This window comes from Leucoraja erinacea, chromosome 9 (assembly GCF_028641065.1).
Source record: "Leucoraja erinacea ecotype New England chromosome 9, Leri_hhj_1, whole genome shotgun sequence".
NCBI lineage: Eukaryota > Metazoa > Chordata > Chondrichthyes > Rajiformes > Rajidae > Leucoraja > Leucoraja erinaceus.
The window spans coordinates 20,244,974-20,269,596 of record NC_073385.1 but is presented as its reverse complement, the minus strand read 5'-3'; the positions used below and the strand labels follow the sequence as shown (position 1 = coordinate 20,269,596).

The following is a 24,623-nucleotide window of genomic DNA, read 5'->3' as shown; positions in this document are numbered from 1 at the left end:
TGTGACCCCTGGTTCCGGACTCCCCCAACATCAGGAACATTTTTACTGCATCTAGCCTGTCCAATCCCTTAAGAATTGTATATGTTTCTACTATAAGATACCCTCTCATCCTTCTAAATTTCAGTGAATAATTGCACACCAGTCCAGCCCACCACATTTCTCTTGCACCTTTCCGCAAGACCTGTTCTGGTTTAATCTGCACTCCCTTCCCAGTTCCCAAGGAGATTCTGTGGCCCAAAACTGGTGGAGGAGGCAGATATAATAGTGACATTTAGAAGACTTTTAGATGGGCAGAGGGATATCGATGTTTAAGAGGGAACTGCAGATGCTGGAGGGATATCGATTATGCGTATGGACATGAAGGGCCAGTTCCTGTGTTGTGCTGTTGTATGTGGGACGGAACTGCAGATGCTAGTTTACACCGAAGATTGGCACAAAATGCTGGAGTAACTCAGTAGGACAGGCAGTATCTGGAGCGAAGGAATGGGTGATGTTTCGGGTCGAGTACCATTCCTTCTCTCCAAAGATGCTGCCTGCCCTGCTGAGTTACTCCAGCATTTTGTGTCTTATCGTCTGTATTGTTGTATGTTCTATGAAACATTGACTGGTTTCACCTTCCACGGAAGCTGCTTTGCTTCAGATTGCAGCATCTGCGGTTTTATTCGGTTTCGCGTGGTTCTGGTGTCGGACCTACGGCCCAGACGTTGCCATGGTGACGGTGGACCTGCGGCCTAGCTGTTGCCGTGGTGACGGTGCGGCTCGGCCGTTGCCGTAGTGGCTGTTTTAATATTGTGTTTCTTTACTGCTAACTGCTCCATTACAGCTTCACAACTAATTAACAGAGGCTTTACACTCGTGTCTTGGGTTCAACCATCTTTATTCAGAATCCATCTTGGCTACTGCCTGATGGGTACTGCACCGCAGGTGGCGCTATTCCCATAACAGTAACGGCGAGCCTGCGGCCCGGCCGTTGCCGTGGTGACGGTGCGGCCCGGCCGTTGCCGTGGTGACGGGGAGCTGCGGCGCGGCCCGTTGCCGTGGTGACACTGACCGTGAGCCCGCGGCCCGGCCGTTACCGTGGTGCCAAAGGCCGCGGCCTGGCCCGTTGCCGCCCTCACGGCCTAGTCGTCCCGGCGATGGCGGGCTCCAAATATTTGGATCTGATGCGCGGCCTCCCGTCCCTCGACTTCGAGGCGTCGCTGAGCCAGGAAGAAAAATCTTTTTGCAAAAGGGCGAGGGTGCGCGCCTGGGCACGGATCATCTGCGGGTGCGCGCACGCCGCCTTCTTCTGCCGCCTGCTCACGGCCGTCAGGTAACCACTCAATAGTCAACCAGTAATTCGTATAAGTAATGAATAACAACGCCTGTCCACCCCCTCCATGGATGCTGCCTGACCCGCTGTGTTTCCCCAGCGCTCAGTTTCGCTCAATAAACCATCGTTAATCAATAAACCATCATACTTCAGTAAACCATCACTAATCAATAAACCACTAATCAATAAGATCACTAATCAATAAAACCAATAAGCATTCATTCTAAAGATCACATTTGCCATTTTTCAGTAATGTTGATCATCCACGAACGACAATCAATGCTCATGTACTGGTTTGTAGAGAGAGTCGTGGATGTCACGGAACTAGTTCAGTTTAGTTTCTGGACCGTCTGAAGAAGGGTTTCGGCACGAAACGTTGCCTTTTTCCTTAGCTCCATAGCTGCTGCTGCACCCGCTTAGTTTCTCCAGCTTTTTTGTGTACCTTCGATTTTCCAGCATCTGCAGTTCCTTCTTAAACAGTTTAGTTTCTTGTCACATGAACTGAGGTACAGTGAAATACTTTTGTTATGTTCTATCGAGTCAGCCGAAAGACAATACATGGTTACAATCAAGCCTGCGTCTACTACTTTCTGCAATGTATTGTGGTCTTTGATGGAGCTGTTCCCAATCCATGCTGTGATGTATCCCAATAAAATGCTTTCCAGGGGAAATATAGTTGAACAAGGTCTCAAAATGCACAGAGGTGGATAAATCCTCTGGACCTGATCAAGTTCTGTTCATCCCATTACAGGAAAGATGTAGAGGCTTTGGATAGGGCGCAGATTAGTTTTACTGGGATGCTTGCCTGGACTATAGGGTTTTAATAATAATGAGGGATTGAACAAACTTGGATTGTTTTGTCTGGAGCAACGGAGGCTGTGGGAAGACCTGATAAAACAATGTAAAATTATGAGAGGCATAGATAGAGGAGACAGGCAGAACCTTTTCCCCAGGGTAGCAATGTCCAAGGTAAGAGGGCATACCTTTAAGGTGAGAGGGGTAAAGTGTAAAGGAGATGTGTGGGATAGGTTTATTACATGAAATGAAATTCCCATACAGCCATACAATAAAAAAGGGGACACAACACACTATAGGGTTTGACATAAAACATCCCCACACAGCAGAATCAAAGTTTCCCACTGTGTGGGAAGGCACCAAAGTCAGTCTCTTCCTCCATTGTTCCCCATGGTCAGGGCCTCCCCGTGCCCTCCGCAGTTGCCGCTACGGGCGGCCCGATGTCCAGGACCGCTCGCTGGGGTGTTGTAAGTCCGACGTCGGGGCTGCGGGACGTCCTCAGTGGCGTGGACAACGGAGTCGGCCCCCTCCTACCGGAGTCGGCGGCTTCCAAAGTCCGCAGGCCGCGCCGGGTGGAGACTGCTGCTGGCGGCCCTCTGCAAGGCGCCCCAGGACTCCACGACGTTGTTCAGCGCCGCCCGCATTGGAAGCTCTCCGCACCAGAGCTCCACGATGTTGGAGCAGCGGCTCAACGCATGGGAGCCCCAAACGGCGACCCAGGTAGGCATCGCCCGCTCCGCGATGACTCCAGCGCTGCGCTGCCGCTGTAGCAGCCCTGGTCCGGTTCCCGGTCCCTGGCAGGAAAGGCCGCTCCAATCCAGCTGGTAGGCCGCGAGGTGGGGGGGCGAGGACGCGACTCAGAGAAATAGTCGCGTCCCCGCCAGGAAGAGACTGGGAAACGGTTTCCCCCTTACCCTGCCACCCTCCCCCACATAGAAAAGTTAAAGTTTCCCCCAACACAAGACTTTAGACTAACTAAAAATATTTTAAAAAGATAGAAATAACAGGCAGGCTGTAGGTAGAGGCTGCTGACAGTGCAGCGCCCCTAGTGACTATATTATGGATAGTTTAGTTTATTTTAGAAATAGAGCATGGAAATAGGCCCCTCGACCCACCGAGTCCACACCGGTCAAGTTTAATAATAATAATAATAAATTTTAATTGCGGGCGCCTTTCAAAGTCTCAAGGACACCTTACAGAAAATTAACAAGAGAGAAAAAACATATAGTCGGAGTAAAATAAATAATAAGGACATCACCAATACCCAAATTAAAGACAGAACTCGTTCCAAAGACAAAAAATCAAAAACAAAATGTGAAGAGAGAGCAGCGGCAGCTAAAGCACGCCAGCGTCCACTCTCTCTTCCGACAGCCATCTTGGACACAAACTAACATATTCACTTACACACAAAAAAAAACATCCCAATGGGCACAATGTTCAGTCCCCATCCCCAGTTCTCCCAAAGTCAGGCCTATTGAGGCCTCTGCTATTGCCTCTACGGAGGCCCGATGTTCCTGGCCGTTCTGGCCGGGTGCTGTTGCCCTGGCGTCGAGCGAGTCCTTTCAGCGGCTGGGCCACCTGGAACGGCCGCTTCCTAACTGGGGACAGCGGTTGCCGAAGCCGACAAGGCCGCGCCGGTTTGGAGCTCCCAGGCTCCCGATGTTGAAGTCGGCGCCGCCCGCTCCGCTCCGCTCACCCGCAGCCCGGAGGTGTTGATCTCAGCGGTCACAGCTCATCGGAGCTCCAGCGCGTCGATCCAGCACGGCGACCCAGGCAAGGCATCGCCCGCTCCACTCCATGATAGCGCTCCAGCTCTGTGCCGCCACCGAAGCCGAGACGCTGGGCGGTCCCCGCCAGGAAACGGCGCTCCACGCCCGTTAGTAGGCCACGAGGACAGGTCAACGGGGCAGCCCGGAGAAAAAGCTGCCTCACCGACCAGGTAGGGACCTAGAAATATTATTACCACCTACCCCCCACATTAAAAACACTATCTCTCCCACAAACAGGGCACAGGCTAACTAAAACTGCAAAAAAAAAGTGAATTAAACGAATGGCTGCTGGTTAGCAGCCGTTCCCCAAGATGGCTCCTCCTCTTGCTGTTTACAGTCACGTGCACGAGTACAGTGAGGCACAGGTATAAAGTCAAAGTCAAAAGTCAATTTTATTCATCACATGCACCCGAAGGTGCAGTGAAATGAATTTGCCAGCAGCGATACACTTAAAAAGAACACACAATACACAATAACATTTAACACAAACATCCACCACAGCATTCTTCACTGTGGTGGAAGGCAACAAAGTTCAGCCAGTCCTCCTCCTTTGTTCATCCGGTCGAACCATAAACAATGCAAATCTTGCTTGCAGCAGCATTAAAGGCACACAGACACAGACACACACACAAAACATACATTACATACAAGGTACAGCAGGCAGTGAAGAAAGCAAATGGCATGTTGGCCTTTATAACAAGAGGAATCAAATATAGGAGCAAAGAGGTCCCTCTGCAGTTGTACAGAGCCCTAGTGAGACCACACCTGGAGTATTTTGTGCAGTTTTGGTCCCCTAATTTGAGGAAGGACATTCTTGCTATTGAGGGAGTGTAGCATAGGTTTTCAAGGTTAATTCCCGGGATGGCAGGACTGTCATATGCTGAGAGAATGGAGCAGCTGGGCTTGTACACTCTGGAGTTTAGAAGGATGAGAGGATATCTCATTGAAACATATAAGATTGTTAATTTTTTTTTTTTTTCATCTCATTGAAACATATAAGATTGGGTTTGGACACGCTAGAGGCAGGAAACATGTTCCCGATGTTGGAGTCCAGAACCAGGGGCCACAGTTTAAGAATAAGGAGTAAGCCATTTAGAACGGAGACGAGGAAACACTTTTTCTCACAGAGAGTGGAGAGTCTGTGGAATTCTCTGCCTCAGAGGGCGGTGGAGGCAGGTTCTCTGGATGCTTTCAAGAGAGAACTAGATAGGGCTCTTAAAAATAGCAAAGTCAGGGGATATGGGGAGAAGGCAGGAATGGGGTACTGATTGGGGATGATCAGCCATGATCACATTGAATGGCGGTGCTGGCTCGAAGGGCCGAATAGCCTACTCCTGCACCTATTGTCTATTGTCTACACATAAATTCTGCAAAAAAGCTGCAAATCGATCATCAGTTGACACTTGTTCACTCTTATCCCACTTTCTCATCCACTCCTTACACACCAGGGGCAATTTTCAGAGGCCGAATAACATGCAAATCTTGTAAAGCCGTATATAAATTAAGGTTTTAAGAGGGAACTGCAGATGCTGGAAAACAAAATCGAAGGTAAACAAAAGTGCTGGAGAAACTCAGCGGGTGCGGCAGCATCTATGGAGCGAAGGAAATAGGCTGTCGCACGCAAATAAATTAAGCTATTTATTTAAGATTTCTTACATGTTACACAGTAGTATAATGAATTTTCCAGTGAACACCCTGAGTATAACTGGAGTGTAGAATACACAAGCACTCTGCACTCTGTCTCTGACAGCACACCAGGTTCTTGAGCCCTGGTTTTGATGATATCAACCCTGGCTCCATCCACACAGCCCACCATACTCTGCTTCCGACCACACACGTCGTTTACTCTCTGCCACCCTCCAACCCCGGCTCCCACTCTTACATGAACGACTCCGCTGACAGTCTGGATCATCAGACAAAATGTGTAGGAAGGAACCGCAGATGCTGGTTTACAACGAAGATACACACAAAATGCTGGAGTAACTCAGCGGGACAGGCAGCATCTCTGGAGAGAAGGAATGGGTGACGTTTCAGGGTGATATCCTTCTTCTGACTGAGACCCCCAGGCTGAAGAAGGGTCTCGACCCGAAACGTCACCTGTCCCGCTGAGTTACTCCAGCATTTTGTGTGTATCTATGGATTTGCTCCATTGCATTTGCCTTGCCTTGCCTTCAGAGGGCAGATTCCACTGTAGCAATTTTCCACATTGTCAGCTACCTACAAGCGCTGTTGCGAGCAGCTAGATGGCAGAGTGAGAGTAGAGCTATGTGATTCACTGCTTCCCGTAACTAACTGTGCTGTGTGCCACCCCTACAGATGCAAGGTGCTGGGTGACTCCTGCTTCCACCATTCCTGGTTGGCCAAATTCAACATACTTAGATCCAACAGTGGTTGTCTGCGTATTGGTGTCCTGGGAAGCGGCCACATGGGCAAGCAGTTGGTGCAGGTGCTGATGCAGCATGCACAAGTGGCCCCAAAGGACATCACCATCTCCAGCAGGCGACAGGACACCTACGGTAGGCTTCTTTGGTCCCAAGTAAAATTGTCATCATGAGCAAAACACAACGCTGGAGCAACTCAGCGGGTCCGGTGTCATCTGTGGAGGGAAGACACTAAGCTCCAGAGTAACTCAGCCGATCAGGCTGCATCCTTGGAGAAAACTTGGATAAAGGGCGATTTGGGTCATCACCTATTCATGTTCTCCAGAGATGTTGCCTGACTGGCTGAGTTACTCCAGCATTGTGAAACGTCACCTATCCATGTTCTCCAGAGATGCTGCCTGACCCGCTAAGTTACTTCAGCACTCTGTGAAACGTCGCCTATCCATGTTCTCCAGAGATGCTACTTAACCCACTGAGTTACTCCAGCGCTCAGTGCCATCTTTTATAAACCAGCATCTGCACTTCCTTGTCTCTAGTATTTGTGGGGTGAATAGACAGACGACGTTTCACATTGGAATCTTTCTTTAGACAGACTGTGGGGGAAAGAAAGCTGGAGGAGGAGGGCGGTGATGTGAGCCTTACATGATATTGGTTGCTCTCTTGAAGTCAAGCCTCCTATAGATAATAGACAATAGGTGCAGGAGTAGGCCATTCGGCACTTCGAGCCAGCACCGCCACTCACTGTGATCATGGGTGATCATTCACACTCAGAACCCCATTCCTGCCTTCTCCCCATATCCCTTGACTGCTATCTATCTAACTCTCTCCAGAAAGTATCCAGAGAATCGGCCTCCACTGCCTTCTGAGGTAGAGAATTCCACAGATTCACAACTCTCTGTGTGAAAAAGTGTTTCTTCATCTCTGTTCTAAATGGCTTACTCCTTATTCTTAAACTGTGGCCCCTAGTTCTGGACTCCCCCAACATCGGGAACATGTTTCCTGCCTCTAGCGTCTCTAATACCTTAATCATTTTATATGTATCAATAAGATGCCCTCTCATCCTTCTAAATTACAAACCCAGTCGCTCCATTCTTTCAACATATGACAGTCCCGCCATCCCGGGAATTAACCTTGTGAACCTACGCTGCACTCCCTCAATAGCAAGAATGTCCTTCCTCAAATTTGGAGACCAAAACTGCACACAATACTCAAGGTGTGGTCTCACCAGGGCCCTGTACAACTGCAGAAGGACCTCTTTGCTCTTATATTCAACTCTTCTTGATATGCAGACCAACATGCCATTAGCTTTCTTCACTGCTTGCTGTACCTTGTTTTCTTTCAGTGACTGATGTACAAGGACACCCAGATCTCGTTGTACTTCCCCTTTTCCTAACTTCACACCATTCAAATCATATTCTGCCTTCGTGTTCTTGCCACCAATGTAGATAACCTCACATTTATCCACATTAAATTGCATCTGCCATGCATCTGCCCACTCACCCAACCTGTCCAAGTCACCCTGCACCTCATAGTATCCTCCTCACAGTTCACACTGCCACCCAGCTTTGTGTCATCTGCAAATTTGCTAATGTTCCTTCTAATCCTTTCATCTAAATCAGGGGTCTCCAAACTATGGCCCGCGGGCCACATCTGGCCCGCCACAAGATTTTATCCGGCTTGCAGCAAGCTCTCAACACATTCCGTGTGGTGGGCTGTTTAGCGTGTTCTGTGGTAGCGCAACTATAGAGATACTGTGCAGAAACAGGCCCTTCGGCCCATCAAAGAGATGTCCGTACGCACTAGTACTATCCTACACACACTCCGGACAAATTCAATTAACCTGCAAATGTCGAGTGTGGGAGGAAACCAGAGCACTCGGAGAAAACCCTCGCAGGTACAAACTCCGTACAGACAGCACCCGTAGTCAGGGTGGAAACCGGGTCTCTGGCACTGTGAGGCAGCAACTCCCGCTGCACCGCCATGCTACTGCTCCTGGGAAGCGGGAAGGGATGAGGTAGTCGGCGGCAGGGTCGGTGTGTAGCGGTCTCCCTGTGAGGGTGACCTGTGAACAGCTCCCACTCCGAGGCGCCACACCGACCTGGACCCTTTGACCGGGTCTCTGCCCTCTCCTTCTCTCCCCCCCCCCACCCCCTATAAACATATAAGAAACATATAAGATTGTTAAGGGTACTTGTCAACACACTGAATCTCTTTCAGAATCAACTCTGGTTGATTCTGAACAAACATCTCCAGTAAGTGTTCATGAGAAAAATTAGACCCATAACACCTATGACTAATCTGTTCTTTTTAAGTCAATGCATTACATGGTGGCACAGCGGTAGAGCTGCTGTGCTACAGCGCCAGAGACTCGGGTTCGATCCTGACCACAGGTGCTTGTCCTTATGGAGTTTGTACAGTCTCCCTGTGGCTGCGTGGGTTTTGTCCGGATGCCTCCCACACTCCAAAGACATACAGCAGGATTCGGCAACCTAAGGTTTGTAGGTTAATTCTTGCTATTGAGGGAGTGTAGCATAGGTTTTCAAGGTTAATTCCCGGGATGGCGGGACTGTCATATGCTGAGAGAATGGAGCAGCTGGGCTTGTACACTCTGGAGTTTAGAAGGATGAGAGGGTATCTCAATGAAACATATAAGATTGTTAAGGGTTTGGACACGCTAGAGGCAGGAAACATGTTCCCAATGTTGGAGTCCAGAACCAGGGGCCACAGTTTAAGAATAAGGAGTAAGCCATTTAGAACGGAGACGAGGAAACACTTTTTCTCACAGAGAGTGGTGAGTCTGTGGAATTCTCTGCCTCAGAGGGCGGTGGAGGCAGGTTCTCTGGATGCTTTCAAGAGAGAGCTAGATAGGGCTCTTAAAAATAGCCGAGTCAGGGGATATGGGGAGAAGGCAGGAACTGGGTTCTGATTGTGGATGATCAGAAATGATCACATTGAATGGCGGTGTTGGCTCGAAGGGCCAAATGGCCTACTCCTGCACCTATTATCTATTGTCTATAATTGTCTTGGTAAAATGAACCAGGGCTAAAAGCATTCTTCATCTGTAGTCCAAGGTGTGAGTGACTACGTTGTCCTCTCTGTTTCAGATGAGCTGATGTATCTGGGACTCCAGTATACCGATGACAACCAGAAACTGGCCGCATCCGTTGACGTGTTATTTCTCTGCTGTCCGCCGTTTCAACTAACGTTGATTTCCTCACAGATCCGGGGCCACCTCGCAAAGACCTGCGTCGTATACAGTCTGGTCACGGCAGTCCCTTCACGGAGGTTCGTCACAAGCCCAGCTCATTCCTTACACAGACCCTCCCACACCAGCTCGTAGTCACACCCTGATCATTCCTCATAGAAGCAGCATTAGGCCACTCAGCCCATCAGTCTACTCTGCCATTCAATCATGGCTGATCTATCTTCCCCTCTCAAGCCCATTCACCGGCCTTCTCCCCATTAGCTTTAACACCCTTACTAATCAAGAACTTGTCAATCTCAGCTTTGAAAATACCCACTTGCTCGGCCTCCACAGCCATCTGTGGCAATGAATTCCATAGATTTAACACCTAAAGAAATCCATCCTTATCTCCCCTCCCCCCTTCTATCTATCTAAATCATGGAAGACCCCTTCCACCCATGCAACGGACTGTTTCAGCGGCTACGGTCAGGCAAACACCTCCGTTGCTATGCTGTGAGAACGGAGAGGTTGAGAAGGAGTTTCTTCCCAGAGGCCATTCGGACTGTAAACTCCTATCTCACCAGGGACTAACATTACTGAACGTTTTTCTTTCCAATATTTAATATGTAAAAGAATATGTGTGTTCATGATTGTGTTTATAGTTTGTTTGGTTGTTTGTTTGTTTGTCTTTTTGCACAAAGTCCGTGAGCATTGCCACTTTTCATTTCACTGCACATCTCGTATGTGTATGTGACGAATAAACTTGACTTGACGACTTGATATTCCTCCCTCTAGTTTCACAATTCACAACTCTTCAATCATTTTGTCTCACACCTTCTGTCTTTTCAACTCTGGCCTTTATTCAGTAATCACCTGCCAGGCTTTGTCATTAGTCCTGCCCCTCCTCGTCCAGCTTTCTTTCCCTCCTATAATCAGTCTGAAGAAGGGTCCTGAGCCAAAACGTTGCATATCCATGTTCTCCTCAGATGCTGCCTGACCCACTGAGTTTCTCCAGCACTCTGTGAAACGTCACCTATCCATTTTCTCCTCAGATGCTGTCTGACCCGCTGAGTTACTCCAGCACTATGTGAAACGTCACCTATCCATGTTCTCCACAGATGCTGCCTGACCTGCTGAGTTACTCCAGCACTCTGTGTCTTTCCTAGTTCCAAAGCCACACCATTGCATTCCCTGCTGTGTTCCATCAATGATCAAAGCCATGTGCACACAGTTCTGGAGCCCCCTAATATATAGATATGTGTGTATGGCTGGGGATTCCCTCCTGGTTCAATCGCAGGTTAATCAATGGGGGAGTGAACAGGTATTTGCTTGTAGGTCGAAAGAATTGAAGGTAGACAAAAAAGCTGAAGAAACTCAGCGGGTGAAGCAGCATCTATGGAGCGAAGGAACAGGCGAGCGACGTATTCCTTCGCTCCATAGATGCTGCCTCACCCGCTGAGTTTCTCCAGCTTTATTGTCTACCTTCAATTTTTCCAGCATCTGCAGTTCTTTCTTAAACATTAGGTATTTGCCTATGTTGTTATTCAATGGGGGAATGTATTTGCTTGTGTTGTCCTCAAAAATGGAGCACGGGTGAGTGACCATAGTCACAATTTCAGTTCAGCTTTTGTTGCGTGCTATCCAGCCAGAAAGACAATACATGATTGCAATCGAGCCATTTACAGTGTATAGATACATGATTAGGGAATAACGTTTAGTGCAAGGTAAAGCCCAATCAAAGATAGTCTGAGGGTCCTCGTCTGTTTGCTCTGTTCCTCACATTCCAATTGTAGGGCAGTTGACCATATTTTCTCAGACTCATCTACAAGCAGTTGAGGCACTTCCCAGTTTTCCTTGGAGGGTTAAAGCCGTAGACTTCACTGGTAACCTGGTTGTGGCCTGTTGATGTCTGAGAGCAACTAATAGGGTTGTTATCAGTGCGAGTTTGTCATGTTTGGAGTATGCTTCAGTAGTGGTAAAGAAGGCATATAGTATGCTTGCCTTCATCGGTCAGGATATGTCACTGGGCCTGTACTCGCTGGAGTTTAGAAGGATGAGGGGGTATCTCATCGAAACTTACCGAATAATTAAAGGCCTGGATAAAGTGGATGTGGAGAGGATATTTCCACCAGTGTGAGAGTCTAGCACCAGTCATAGCCTCAGAATTAACGGATATGAAGGAATGCACAGAAGGCTGTGGAGGCCAAATCAATGGATATTTTTAGGGTGGAGATATAGATAGATTATTGATTGGTACGGGTGTCAGGGGAGAAGGCAGGATATTGCGGTTGAGAGGGGAAGCTAGATCAGCCATGCATGAATGGTCGATTAGATTTAGAACATAAGTAATAGTACTAGTATTAGGCCATTCGGCCCATCTTGTCTACACCATTCAATCATGGCTGGTCTATCTATCCATCCTAACCCCATTCTCCTGCCATCTCCCTATAACCTCTGACACCCGTACTAATCAAGAATCTATCTATCTCTGTCTTAAATATATCCACTGACTAGAAGTGTATAAAATAGTAAGATTAAACGAGAACTTACCAGTTTGAAGTTTGATCTTTATTTTATGAGGAGTTACGATGAGGGACTACGTGAATAAGAACCCCGTTCGTGCGCACGCGCGTCAATCTTCAAAGCAGCGGTGTGAAAATCACAGATAACAACAATTGAAGTAAACATAGTAAGATCAGAGAAGACTAGAACTACCAGATGACCTTTATGAGGGTGGGTGCGGAGGGCAAGTAGTCCCTCATCGTAACTCCTCATAAAATAAAGATCAAACTTCAAACTGGTAAGTTCTCGTTTAATCTTACTATTTTACTTCAGAGTCACGTGAGTGACTACGTGAAGATTTCAAAGCTCTGTGATTTCATGCCGTGAGAAACGAGTCTACACAACCACAACTGCTTCTATGACAAATGAGGGAAAACCTTCATAATGCATACAGTCATGACATTGATTTAAAACATGCTGATGCTGTTAATGAAGTAATAATCATAGTAACACCTCCCGGGTGGTACTATAAATAAAGTAAGTAAAATAGAGTTGCCAAATACCTTTGGTCTGGCATTGGGTTATTATAAAATGTTTGGAAAAAAGTTTGTTTTTTTACCATGCTGCAGCCGTTAGGATGTGATCCAACGGAACGTAAACAACCCTTGCTGCCGATGTTGCAGCAGCCCTGGTGCAGTGAGATCTGAAATCAGTATCTACTCCTGCATAGATAAACCCCGTTTTATCCCTGGACATCGTCTGACCGGATACGTTTTTTTTTTGTTTTTTTTTTGAATAAATAACAAGCATAGCAAGTTCAGAACCTTGAAAAAACTCTTGGTGACCTTAACGTATAGTTGTATATGTGTGTCCTCACATAGCCAAAGGTCCCTGGGTATGCCTTGAACTATTTTCAGACCTGACACCCCTTCTGTTGTGCTTAAGTAATTATAAACATAAAATATTATATTTTATTTACAGATGTAATCATCCTGTCCCTTCGCAATATGTAGCGACGGCACCTGTTGCGCTAACCCTGTGCCAGTAGGATAACTACCTTATGAGAGCTGGCCAGACTTAAGGATGTAACTGGAGCCCTCTATGAAACAGTGTTAACACAGTGTCAGCATCCCTTACTGTCTTGTAGTTGGCCTGGGAACTTTTGTTAAAGATATCCTTACAAATTTGATATCCGAGTTGAACCAACAGAGTGAGTCCCATTTGCTGTAGTAAATATGATGGGAAAACACGTTGACACAATTAATGGCCTTATCACTTAAATTATTGTCAAAAGACCAATTAACAATGAACTCCAAGATGTCCGTAGTCTGTGCCATTTTAAATGGAACATTAGCATTAAACAACACTTCCCATTTCCTGCAAAGAAATGTACTGATTTTTGGTGCTATATCAGCACTCTCTTGGGTGAGTGTGCCAACTCGAGCCGTAGGGCAGTCTAATTCAGATACTGCAGAGAATAAATTGATTTTAACATGCAACGGCTGATTTCCCTAGCCATAGCCTCTTAAAAGGTTGTCTTATTATTCCTGACAAATCGGGAATTTAAGCTGCATAGGCCAATCAGGCAGTAGGAAATCTAAAGCGGGATCTTGATGACTTTACTTGAAGACCCGAATGACAAGGTAAAATGGAGGAAAATATAAACCATTCCCCCTCCTTGTAGCGAGAATGTATCTTTCGCCAGTCTTATGCCACATATTTTTTGCAACCTGTAAATAAGCATGACAGCAACATATTGGTATACGGTGTTCCATTGAACCCAAATTATAAATACTATGTGGTCCAACACCCATTCTGTGTTGTCATGATCTGTACTTGATAATACACCTGTGGCAAACAAAATTAGTTAAACCACTACAGGTTATTTTATTTTTACTTGATTGCACCCATGTAACCAACATATGCCACCATCATAATGTATCAACCTGAAATTGAGCAAGCAGAATAAGCATATTTGCTCAGTTACTCGTTAACCCATCGAATGCATGTAAGGTCTATAAATAGTTATACCAATAACTGAAGAATTGATAATCATGAAAATCTCCTCCACATCCAAACTGGAGATGACCTTCGCAATATCCTACGTTAGGCCATATTATTGTAATATTTTCTGACCAACTGCTGGCACAATGCTGCATAGTGTTTGTACATCATAGTGGCTTTGGTAGCTTCAGCTAGTACAATACAATACAATGTAATATAATACAGTGTGGCGGCTCCTAAGGGTCGTCCCATTATACTGCCGAACCCCTCGGCACAGGAGTGGTGCAGTCCGGAGGCGGTCCTTAGCCGGAGGGTATAAAAGGCAGGGTTTGGGTGCCATCTTTCCCTGGTTTCGTCTTCCCCTGAACCGGGAGGAAATAAAGTAAAGTGCTTCTCAAACTGCGGACTACTTGCCTCATTTTGAGACCCACGCACTACATTGGTGACCCCCGACGCTCCATTGGCATCATGATGGAGACCGAACAAAGCCCTACCTCCTCACACGCCAGCCCGACCCTGTCTCTGGACGCGGTCTCCGTGAAACTGCCCAGCTTCTGGACCACACGGCCGCTCATCTGGTTCCAGCAGGCGGAGGCCCAGTTCAACCTGCGGGGCATCACGGTCGATGCCACCCGCTTCTATTACCTGGTGGGAGCCCTCGACCAGGATGCGGTGGAAGAAGTATCGGACTTCCTCGCAGCCCCCCCGGACAATGATAAATATCTCGGCCTGAAACAGCTCCTGCTCCAAATTTACGGACTAAGTAGGATGGAGCGGGCAGGTAGGATCCTGCATATGGGTGGCCTGGGCGACCGGCGGCCATCTACCCTCCTAAAGGAAATGGTGGCGTTATTAGACGGGCACACGCCGTGCCTGTTGTTCGAGTACACTTACCTGCATCTGCTGCCGGCCTACATTCGATTGCAACTCACCGACGCCTCGTTTGACGACCTTCGGGCCCTCGGGAGGCGCGCCGACGCCATGTGGATGGCGCGCCCTGATGACGTCAGCGCGCTGGGCGTCAGCAGAGACGAGGTCGCGCTGAGGTCGACGCGCCCGGATGACGTCAACGCGCTGGCCGTCGGCAGGCAGGCACGCCGATGACGTCTCCCCAGCTGCTCCCGATTTCCTCCGGTGGGGCGGGGGAGCTGTGGAAGGAGTGACAGCTCCAGCCCGACGGCCAGCACGATTACCCCCAGCGGCAGTGAGGGGTACTGCACCTGCAGTCCAGCGCCAGCAAGCTGCAGGCACCACCAGCAGGGGCAGGCAAGCTCAAAATAGCACGAACACAAGGAGCTGGTGCTATTTCCATCAGCGCTGGGGTGCTGCAGCACGACAATGCCGCCAGCCATGCACGTTTCCGGGAAACGCCTGGGCCGGCTGCCAATAGTCCCCGCGGTGGCCGGCCAAATTCACCGCCTTTTCGCTTGGGATCGGCGCTCCGGGACCCGCTTCCTCGTGGATACAGGAGCGGAGCTCAGCGTCCTGCCCCCTTCGCTGGCCGACATTCGTTCCGGTAAGCGGGGGCCCGTCCTCACCGCGGCGAACGGCAGCCCCATCCGCACATATGGACTGCGCATGGTTCCCATCGTGCTCGGCTCCTGCCATTTTTCATGGAACTTTACCGTTGCCGACGTCTCCCAACCATTGCTCGGGGCCGATTTTCTCCGGACGCATTCCCTCATGGTGGACGTCGGGCGTCAGCGTTTGGTCAACGCCACTACAATGGAGCCGATCACGTTGCGCTTGGGTCAACCGGTGGGACGGCCACTGGCGTCCGTGGACTCCCGATACGCACGAATCTTGGCTGCGTTCCCGGACATTCTCACTCCGCAGTTTCATTCAGCAACCCCCAGCCACGGAGTTGTACATTATATCCCGACTACCGGCCCACCCCTCCATGCACGAGCACGACGACTGCCACCAGATAAACTGCGTCTGGCACGGCGGGAATTCCGCACGATGGAGGCCTTGGGGATCGTCCGCCCTTCGAGCAGCCCTTGGGCGTCCCCACTCCACATGGTCCCTAAGTCAAGCGGGGGCTGGCGACCTTGTGGGGATTACCGACGGCTGAACGCTGCAACAACAGCGGATCGATACCCCGTACCCCACATCCAGGACTTCACGGCCCATTTGGCTGGGGCCACATTTTTTTCAAAAGTGGATCTGGTACGGGGTTATAACCAGATCCCGGTTCACCCGGATGACGTACCCAAGACGGCTATCATCACGCCATTCGGGCTTTACGAGTTTACTCGGATGCCGTTCGGCCTCAAAAACGCTGCACAGGCCTTTCAGCGCCTCATGGACGGGGTTTGTCGTGACCTCGAATTCGTGTTCGTGTACCTGGACGACATCCTGGTGGCCAGCCGCTCGCAGCAGGAACACTGCGCTCACCTTCGACAGCTCTGTCAGCGGCTCAGCGAGCATGGTTTGGCCATCAACCTGGACAAGTGCCGTTTTGGGGTCAACGAAATTGACTTTCTCGGCCACCGCGTGACTGCGCAAGGCGCGGTTCCCCTACCTGACAGGGTTGACGCCGTCCGTCGGTTTCCCCGCCCATGCACGGTGCGTGGCCTGCAGGAATTTGTCGGCATGGTGGCATTCTACCATCGTTTCGTGCCATCCGCGGCCCACATCATGCGGCCCCTGTATCAACTTCTGGCGGGTGGGCAGCAGAAGAGCGTTGAGTGGACCCACGAGGCGGAGGCAGCTTTCGACGGCGCGAAGGAGGCCCTTGCTCGGGCCGTGCTGCTGGTGCACCCGCGGGAAGATGCCCCGACTGCTCTCACTGTGGATGCCTTGGAGTCGGCAGTTGGTGCTGTACTGGAGCAGCTGACGGGCGGAGTTTGGCGGCCTCTGGCCTTCTTCAGTCGGCACCTCAACCGCGCGCAGACCAAGTACAGTGCGTTCGATCGTGAGCTCCTGGCTCTGTACCTGGCTGTGCGCCATTTTCGTTACTTCCTGGAGGGCCGCCCGTTCACCGCCTACACCGACCATAAGCCGCTCACTTTCGCCCTGCAGAAGGTTTCCGACCCCTGGTCCGCACGTCAGCAGCGGCAGTTGGCTTACATCTCCGAGTACACCACAGCCATCCGCTACGTCAAGGGGAAAGAGAACCGGGTGGCCGACGCATTGTCCCGCCCTGCTATAAATGCCGTGTTCGAGGTGGCGCCCGGATTGGACTATTCTGCTCTGGCGGCGGCACAGCTCACGGACGACGAGGTGCCCACCTACCGGACTGCCATCTCCGGACTCCGTCTTGAGGATGTCCCTCTCGGTCCTGGGGGTATGACAATCCTGTGCGATGTGTCGTCCGGTCAGCCGCGCCCCATCGTCCCTGCCACCTGGCGCCGGAGAGTGTTCGAGGTCATCCACGGACTGGCTCACCCATCAATCCGGGCGACAACGGCACTGGTGGCAGCTCGCTTCATGTGGCACGGTCTGCGCAAGCAAGTTGCCCATTGGGCTCGCACCTGCATCCCGTGCCAGACAGCAAAGATCCAGCGCCATGTCCGCGCACCTCTCCAGGAGTTCGGTCTACCTCACCGGCGGTTCGACCATCTCCACGTGGACATTGTGGGGCCCCTTCCACCGTCCCGGGGCATCACCCACCTTTTGACCATGGTGGACCGCTTCACGCGGTGGCCGGAGGCCATTCCGTTGGCTGACACCTCATCGGCTACGTGTGCTCGTGCGTTGTCCGCGCACTGGATTGCTCGCTTCGGGGTGCCGGCGCACATCTCCTCCGACCGGGGGCCACAGTTCACCTCCGAGCTGTGGTCAGCCATGGCTCGCTTGCTGGGGGTGCAGCTGCACCACACCACGGCTTACCACCCGCAGGCTAACGGTCTGGTGGAGAGGTTCCACCGGCAGCTGAAGGCGGCATTGAAGGCACGGCTCACCGGCCCGGACTGGATGGACGAGTTGCCGTGGGTCATGCTGGGCATCCGGACCGCTCCCAAAGAGGACTTGGCCTCATCATCGGCGGAGCTGGTGTACGGGTCGACACTCACAGTGCCCGGGGAGTTCGTGCCGTCGGCGCCGGAGCAGCAGGAAACGCCCTCCTCCACCCTTCAACGCCTTCGCGAGCGAGTTGGCAGGCTCGCACCCGTCCCGACATCCCGCCATGGGACATTTCGCCCACACGTGCCAATGGCCCTCACGGACTGCCCATACGTCTTCCTGCGCCGTGATGCCCACCGGACGCCACTTCAGAGGCCGTACGAGGGCCCGTTCCGGGTGCTGGAACACGGGCAGTCGACTTTTGTCCTGGACATGGGGGGCCGGCCGGAGGCCGTGTCGATTGACCGTTTAAAGCCGGCGCACCTGGACATTGACCAGCCGGTGCTGGTTGCTCAACCTCGGCCCCGAGGGCGTCCCCCCTCACGACTCCCTCCACCTGTCACTCCACCTGTCCTCCCGCCGGCCCCTCGACCTGTCCCTCCACCTACGCCCCCGCAAGCCCCGGGATCTGCTGACTTCCGCACGCGGGCCGGCCGGGTCGTGCGCCCGCCGGTGCGTTTTGTGCCTCTGGTTCTGGGGGGGGGGTCCTGTGGCGGCTCCTAAGGGTCGTCCCATTATACTGCCGAACCCCTCGGCACAGGAGTGGTGCAGTCCGGAGGCGGTCCTTAGCCGGAGGGTATAAAAGGCAGGGTTTGGGTGCCATCTTTCCCTGGTTTCGTCTTCCCCTGAACCGGGAGGTAATAAAGTAAAGTGCTTCTCAAACTGCGGACTACTTGCCTCATTTTGAGACCCACGCACTACAACAGTTTTATTCATATTGCACATAAGTGCAAGTGAAATGAATTTATCAGCAGCAGCAGTAGTAATAGTGTCAGTATATTAACAATGACTTAGATGGCACTTTAGAATTTGCCATTTAGCATGATGTCAATTCTCCTACTTGCACAGCTGAATCACAGCTATATATTGCCAATTAGTCTTAATGACTAGCGGCTGATACTAACCACAGGACTATTACAGATTTCTATAACTGTAATCTGTTGCCCAGAGCTGCGTCATAGGTCAATTAATAGTTAAAGCTAGATCCCAATGACCAACAAGTCTATTTGGTAACAACTGAATTTAGCTGTATAGAAGAGCCCAACCTCTTAATTATAGTTTGAGACTCCAAATGATCCCTGTAAATGGGAACACCTTATAAAATCAGTTGTTAATTAGCCATTTTTCATAATGACCAGGCCACTCCTTACATCATATTTTGCCTGTCTTAAAGGACAACTCTGGCCCAATTTTCGAGCCTGTCTTGCAATACAGTCCTGGCCATAATACTATTCTGGCCCCAATTCTGGACCTGCGTTGCAAACAACTCTGACCATTTTACCAATCCTGTTTTGAAGGCAATCCTGGCCATAATAATGAGCCTGCCTCAAAACACAATTCTGGCCCAATTTCAACCAGCTTTACATGGTTAGATGCCTCTAAGGAGATGCTTATGGTTTAATAATTTGTGGATTGTGCAATCAAGTGTAAATTTTACCAACTTGGAAGTGGTCTTTAGTTGTAGAACTAGACTAAGTGGGTCCCATGTTCACGCTGGTCCCCCGACGCAATATTCCACCTCTCCACCAATTCCAATATTGTTGGCCAGTGGGGGGGCTTTCTGGAGCGCTGGTATGGGTTCTTGGGGTGGCAGCTCAGTCCCTCAAACCTGATCTGCTGGCAGCTCACTCACGGCTGGTGGGCTGGCAGTTGACTCATGGCTATTCCTTGAAATTCCATTTCAAGCAGGATGCAAGGCCACCAAATTCAAATCCATTTTCCTACCATTTCAAGCAGGGTGCAAGGACACCGAATTCAAGTGCAGTTTCATACCACTTTCAGCAGGGTGCAAGGCCACCAAATTCAGTGCAGTTTCAGACCACTTCAGGCAGGATGCAAGGCCACCAAATTCAAGTGCAGTTTCATTCCACTTCAAGCAGGGTGCAAGGCCACCAAATTCAAGTGCAGTTTCATTCCATTTCAAGCAGGGTGCAAGGCCACCAAATTCAAATGCAGCTTCATACCATTTCATGCAGGGTGAAACCACAATAAAACCACACAAAACACCAAACTCACAGTTCAGTAGAAATTCAGTGTGTTCAATTGATTCACAGCTCAGACAGAGTCGTGACCTCTCCCTCCCTCATAATGCAGAGACTGAGCCACACCCACACTTCTGGGTTTTATAACCCCTCCCCCTCCCACCAGAAAAGGTGTGGCCTTCATGGCGTGATTGACAGGAGAGAGATTCTCAACATTTTTTAAACACTAATAACCCATTTATTTTTCATTGATGGGATGAATTCTCTGCACCTGCTGAGCGGAGGGGGACTGAGTAAGATGGCCAAAAATCACAGCCATAAGTAGTAGCGTTTTATCTAAAATCAATATACAGTGCAAACAGGAAGTAAGTGCATTTGCAGTAGTGCATTTGCAGTGGTGCCTTTTAACTTCAAGCCAAAGCACCCAAGCCTCCATTTGCAGTAAGTAGTGCCTTTCAACTTCAAACCAAAGCACCCTAGCCACCATTTGCAGTAAGTAGTGCCTTTCAACTTCAAACCAAAGCACCCTAGCCACCATTTGCAGCAAGTAGTGCCTTTCAACTTCAAGCCAAAGCACCCAAGCCACCATTTGCAGTAAATAGTACCTTTCAACCTCAAGCCAAAGCACCCAAGCCACAATTTGCAGTAAGTAGTGCCTTTTAACTTCAGGCCAAAGCACCCAAGCCACCATTTGCAGTAGGCAGTGCCTTTCAACTTCAAGCCAAACCACCCAAGCCACTATTTGCAGTAAGTAGTGTCTTTCAACTTCAAACCAAAGCACCCAAGCCACCATTTGCAGTAAGTAGTGCCTTTTAACTTCGCCAAAGCACCCAAACAACCATTTGCAAGCAGTGCCTTTTTACTTCAAACTATATTTTCATTTTCAAACCATATTAAGGGGACTCACAGTTGAGTAGACATATGTTCAGTGTTATTCAGAGCTCAGAGAGACGTGACCCTTTGGCTTCATCCATCTTGCAGAGACTGAGTGAGGCACACCACTTCCTGGTTTTATAGTCCCTCCCCCTCCCTCCAGCACAGGCAGCTGAGAGAATGGTGAATTATTTAAAACATTATTATCTCTCTGATTTGTCATCAATGGGAAAAATCCACCGGTCCAGGAAGGCGGAGGGAGGCTCTGAGCGTGGTGGCCAAAAATGACGGTTATAGGTGGTGCCGTTCTCTCGGAAATTGCAGCACAGTGGGCCAAACGCGATCAAGATCAGACTTTTAGTAATATAGAAGATATATGGAGCCTCTGGCTGCTTTAATGCTGCCACCAGCTTCAGTGAACTGCTTACTGCTGATGCAAATGAGGCTTTGCCCGTTGTTGGCCTTGACTGGTCCAACAGCTTGTGCTGCGTCCTCCAGGTTTTCCCAGTTGAATGGGTTTTACCTGAATAGTAGATTCAGCGGCTGTCTTTAATGCCTGAGTGGTGTTCACTGCATTGTGTTGGGATAGCAAACCTTTCTGCCAGGCATGGTACTTTAGACACATGCTCTGTCCCTTGGATATACTCAATAGCTCAACCTTCAAACTCGGCATCAGATTTGTATTGGTCCGGCATGTTCCCTGCTCTATAAAAGAGACGCATTAAGCAGCCCTATTACTATCCAACCAATAAATCATATTCTTAATATGCACTGCCCAGTAATAATACATAAAATTCGGAAGTGACAGTCCCCCGACCTCTTTTGGTTTACATAAGTGTTTTTTTGTGATTCTATGTGATTTATAGTCCCAAATATAATTTGTAATGTTAGAGTCTAATTTTTTTTTTTAAATATTTTGGTATATATACCGGTATAGACTGAAATAGGTATAGTAATTGTGGTAGGAAGATCATTTTTATTGCATTTATTCTACCTAATAATGATAAGGGAAGTGTTTTCCAAAATTTAATCCGTGTATTAAGTTTATTTAATAAAGGCATGAAATTAGCATTGAATAATGCTTTATATTTTCTAGTAATCTGAATACCCAAATATTTAAATTTTTCTGTGGCGATTTTAAAGGGGAACTTCAATAAGTGTGTAGGTGGCACGGGCTCTTCCATAGACCCGCGTTCCTTTCCCTAGAGGGAAACATAAAGCAGTCATGTTACAAGGTACTGCTGGTGCTGGTTCTAACATAAGCCTACACCACCATAGACTAGGCATGCATTTAAAGCAGCCCTGTTACAAGGTGCTGCTGGTGCTGGCTCTTCCATAGGCCAATGCTGTCATTAGTCTAGGCATCAACATGAAGCAGCCCTGTCAAAAAAGGTACTGCTGGCTGGCGCTGGCTCTCCCATAGGCCTGCGCTGCCATAGACTATGTATGCATTTTAAGCAGCCCTATCTCAAGGTGCTGCTGGCGCGGGCTCTCCCATAGTCCCACGCTGCCATAGACTAGGCATTAAAAATAAGCAGCCTGTTCCAAGGTACTGCTGGCGTAGGCTCCTCCATAGGCCCACGCTGACACAACTCCCTAGTGTGTCTAGATGGAGCTTCTCCATTATTATTTCCATCCTAATCAACCTCAAAAACTTTTTAATACCTTACAGGAGGGAACCCTCCCAGCACTAATGCTGACCTTTGAAGTTAGTTTTGATCCCATATCCTGGGGACCACTGCGGTCTGGAAACCGCATTGCTGCTGGATTTCCCTACCCTGGGAACCCCAGCATCTGTATATTTTACTGGAGGGGAACCCTGCCGGTATTAGGGTTGACCGTCTAAACGGTTTTACCCCACTATATCGGGGAACCCCACCATCTATATCTATTACCAGAGGGGAACCCTCACGTTAATAGGGCTAACCGTTCTTTAAATGGAGCCTCCAGAGGAACCCACTCCTCTGAGAATACCATTTAATTTCAAAGTACCCGTAACTATCCGGGTCTCTGGCACTGCAATGCAGCAACTCTAACGCTGTTGCAGTGCAACTCCAACTGGGATATTCCCCAGCATTTTTATTTTAACATTAGAAATCGCAGACCCGACTTACCAGCTATACTGGTTTCCTCGTTGGTCTCGCGAAGTACCGGCAGGAAACCTCTGTAAAAGAGGTTCCTGCACGAAATCTAAGAAAGGTAAGAAATAGAAACCTTACCTTCTTAGTTTAACTTGGTTTAACATGCTTGCCAGTCCGGTGCTTCCACCATGCGTACGACGATATGACGCGCCTGCGCACGAACTGGGTTCTTATTCACGTAGTCACTCATGTGACTCCGAAATAAAATTATGGGAAGTATAGATAGGGTAGACACTCAGAACCTTTTTCCCAGGCTGTAAATATCAAATACGATATGGCACAGCTTTAAGCTTTCAGCAAAATGCAGAGCCGGAGACCCGGAATTGATCCCGACTACGGGTGCTGTCTGTACGGAGGTTGTACGTTCTCCCCATGACCTACGTGGGTTTTCTCCGAGATCTTCGGTTTCCTCCCACATTCCAAAGACGTGCAGGTTTGTAGGTTAATTGACTTGATTAATTGGCTTGATAAATGTAAAAATTGTCCAGTATAAGATTGTCCAACTTCCAGTATAGTCCCTGGTGGACTCTTCGGAAGGTACAAGAAGTAAAGTTTCAAGGTGTATGGAGCAGGTTTTGTACACACTGGTGAGTGCTGTGTTGGTAGTGAATTGGCAACAGTGAGGTACCATAATGTCCCTGTTCCACTTAGGAAACCTGAACAGAAACCTTTGGTGACTTTGCGCTCCACCCAAGGTTTCCATGAGTCGCCAGAGCTTTTGGTCACTCGCCTGGAAAGCCTCGACCGATTTCGTGAGCTGCATCTGCCGACCAAAGATCCTAAACAATCTTTGCTACCGACCGCACACACACACACACACACACACAAATACATCGCGAAGGTGGGGGCCAGGGACAGCGGAGGAGCACTGTCTGCACGATGAAGAGGAAGGTAATCGGCAGCCACGGTAAGTTCTTTAGAGAGCGCGGGAGGGGAGGAGAGAAGGGGAGAGAAGGGGGAGAGAAGTGGGGAGAAGGGGAGAAGTGGGGAGAAGGGGAGAGAAGGCGGGGGGAGAAGGAGTGGAGACAGTTTTAAGAAGTTTAATAAAGTTAGCGGGCATTTTACCTTCCATTGGGTCTTCTAGGTCGTGAAACTCCAATGAGCCAATCAAAATGACCGGTCAGCTATTTACTTACAGGCCTTCGACTGCCTGTAAGTAAATAGCGACCCCACTCCACTGGCTTCGACCAAACGCCAACCTATTTTTAGTCAAGGCCGGTTTTGATTTTGTTGAAATAATCGAAGGAACATAGAAGAAGCCTCGACCACGCGGAAACCACTTTCGACAATTAGGGAGAGTGACCAAAATCTCCGGAAGCCTCATGGAAACCTTGGGTGGGGCGCAAGGTCACCAGAGGTTTCCGTTCAGGTTTCCTAAGTGGGGCAGGGGCAATAAGTGGGATAGTGTCGGCAAAGAAGAATGAAAGAGTAGTTGATGTGCATGTTGTGAGAGAGAATGCAGTAAAGGGAAGAGAGGGGAATGGGTTGATGGCAGCGCAGCTGTGGCTGTCTATATGGACTGAAGGGCCAGCCAACTCAATCCTTTCCATCAACCCTGACAACGTGTGGATAAATGTGAGGTTATCCACTTTGGTGGCAAGAAAAGGAAGGTAGA

The 24,623-nt window shown here is 49.4% G+C and overlaps 1 protein-coding gene across 1 annotated transcript in view; it reads left to right on the top strand.

The window, feature by feature from the left end:
- Window positions 1–881: 881 nt before the first annotated feature.
- The window catches only part of noxred1 (NADP-dependent oxidoreductase domain containing 1), a 32,493-nt gene continuing 8,751 nt past the window's right edge, over window positions 882–24,623 (top strand). The window contains exons 1-3 of the mRNA XM_055640276.1: window positions 882–1,312; window positions 6,193–6,392; window positions 9,362–9,542. Coding sequence (XP_055496251.1) covers window positions 1,137–1,312; window positions 6,193–6,392; window positions 9,362–9,542 — 557 coding nt within the window. The 5' untranslated portion in view covers window positions 882–1,136. The remainder of the gene's footprint in view (window positions 1,313–6,192; window positions 6,393–9,361; window positions 9,543–24,623) is intronic.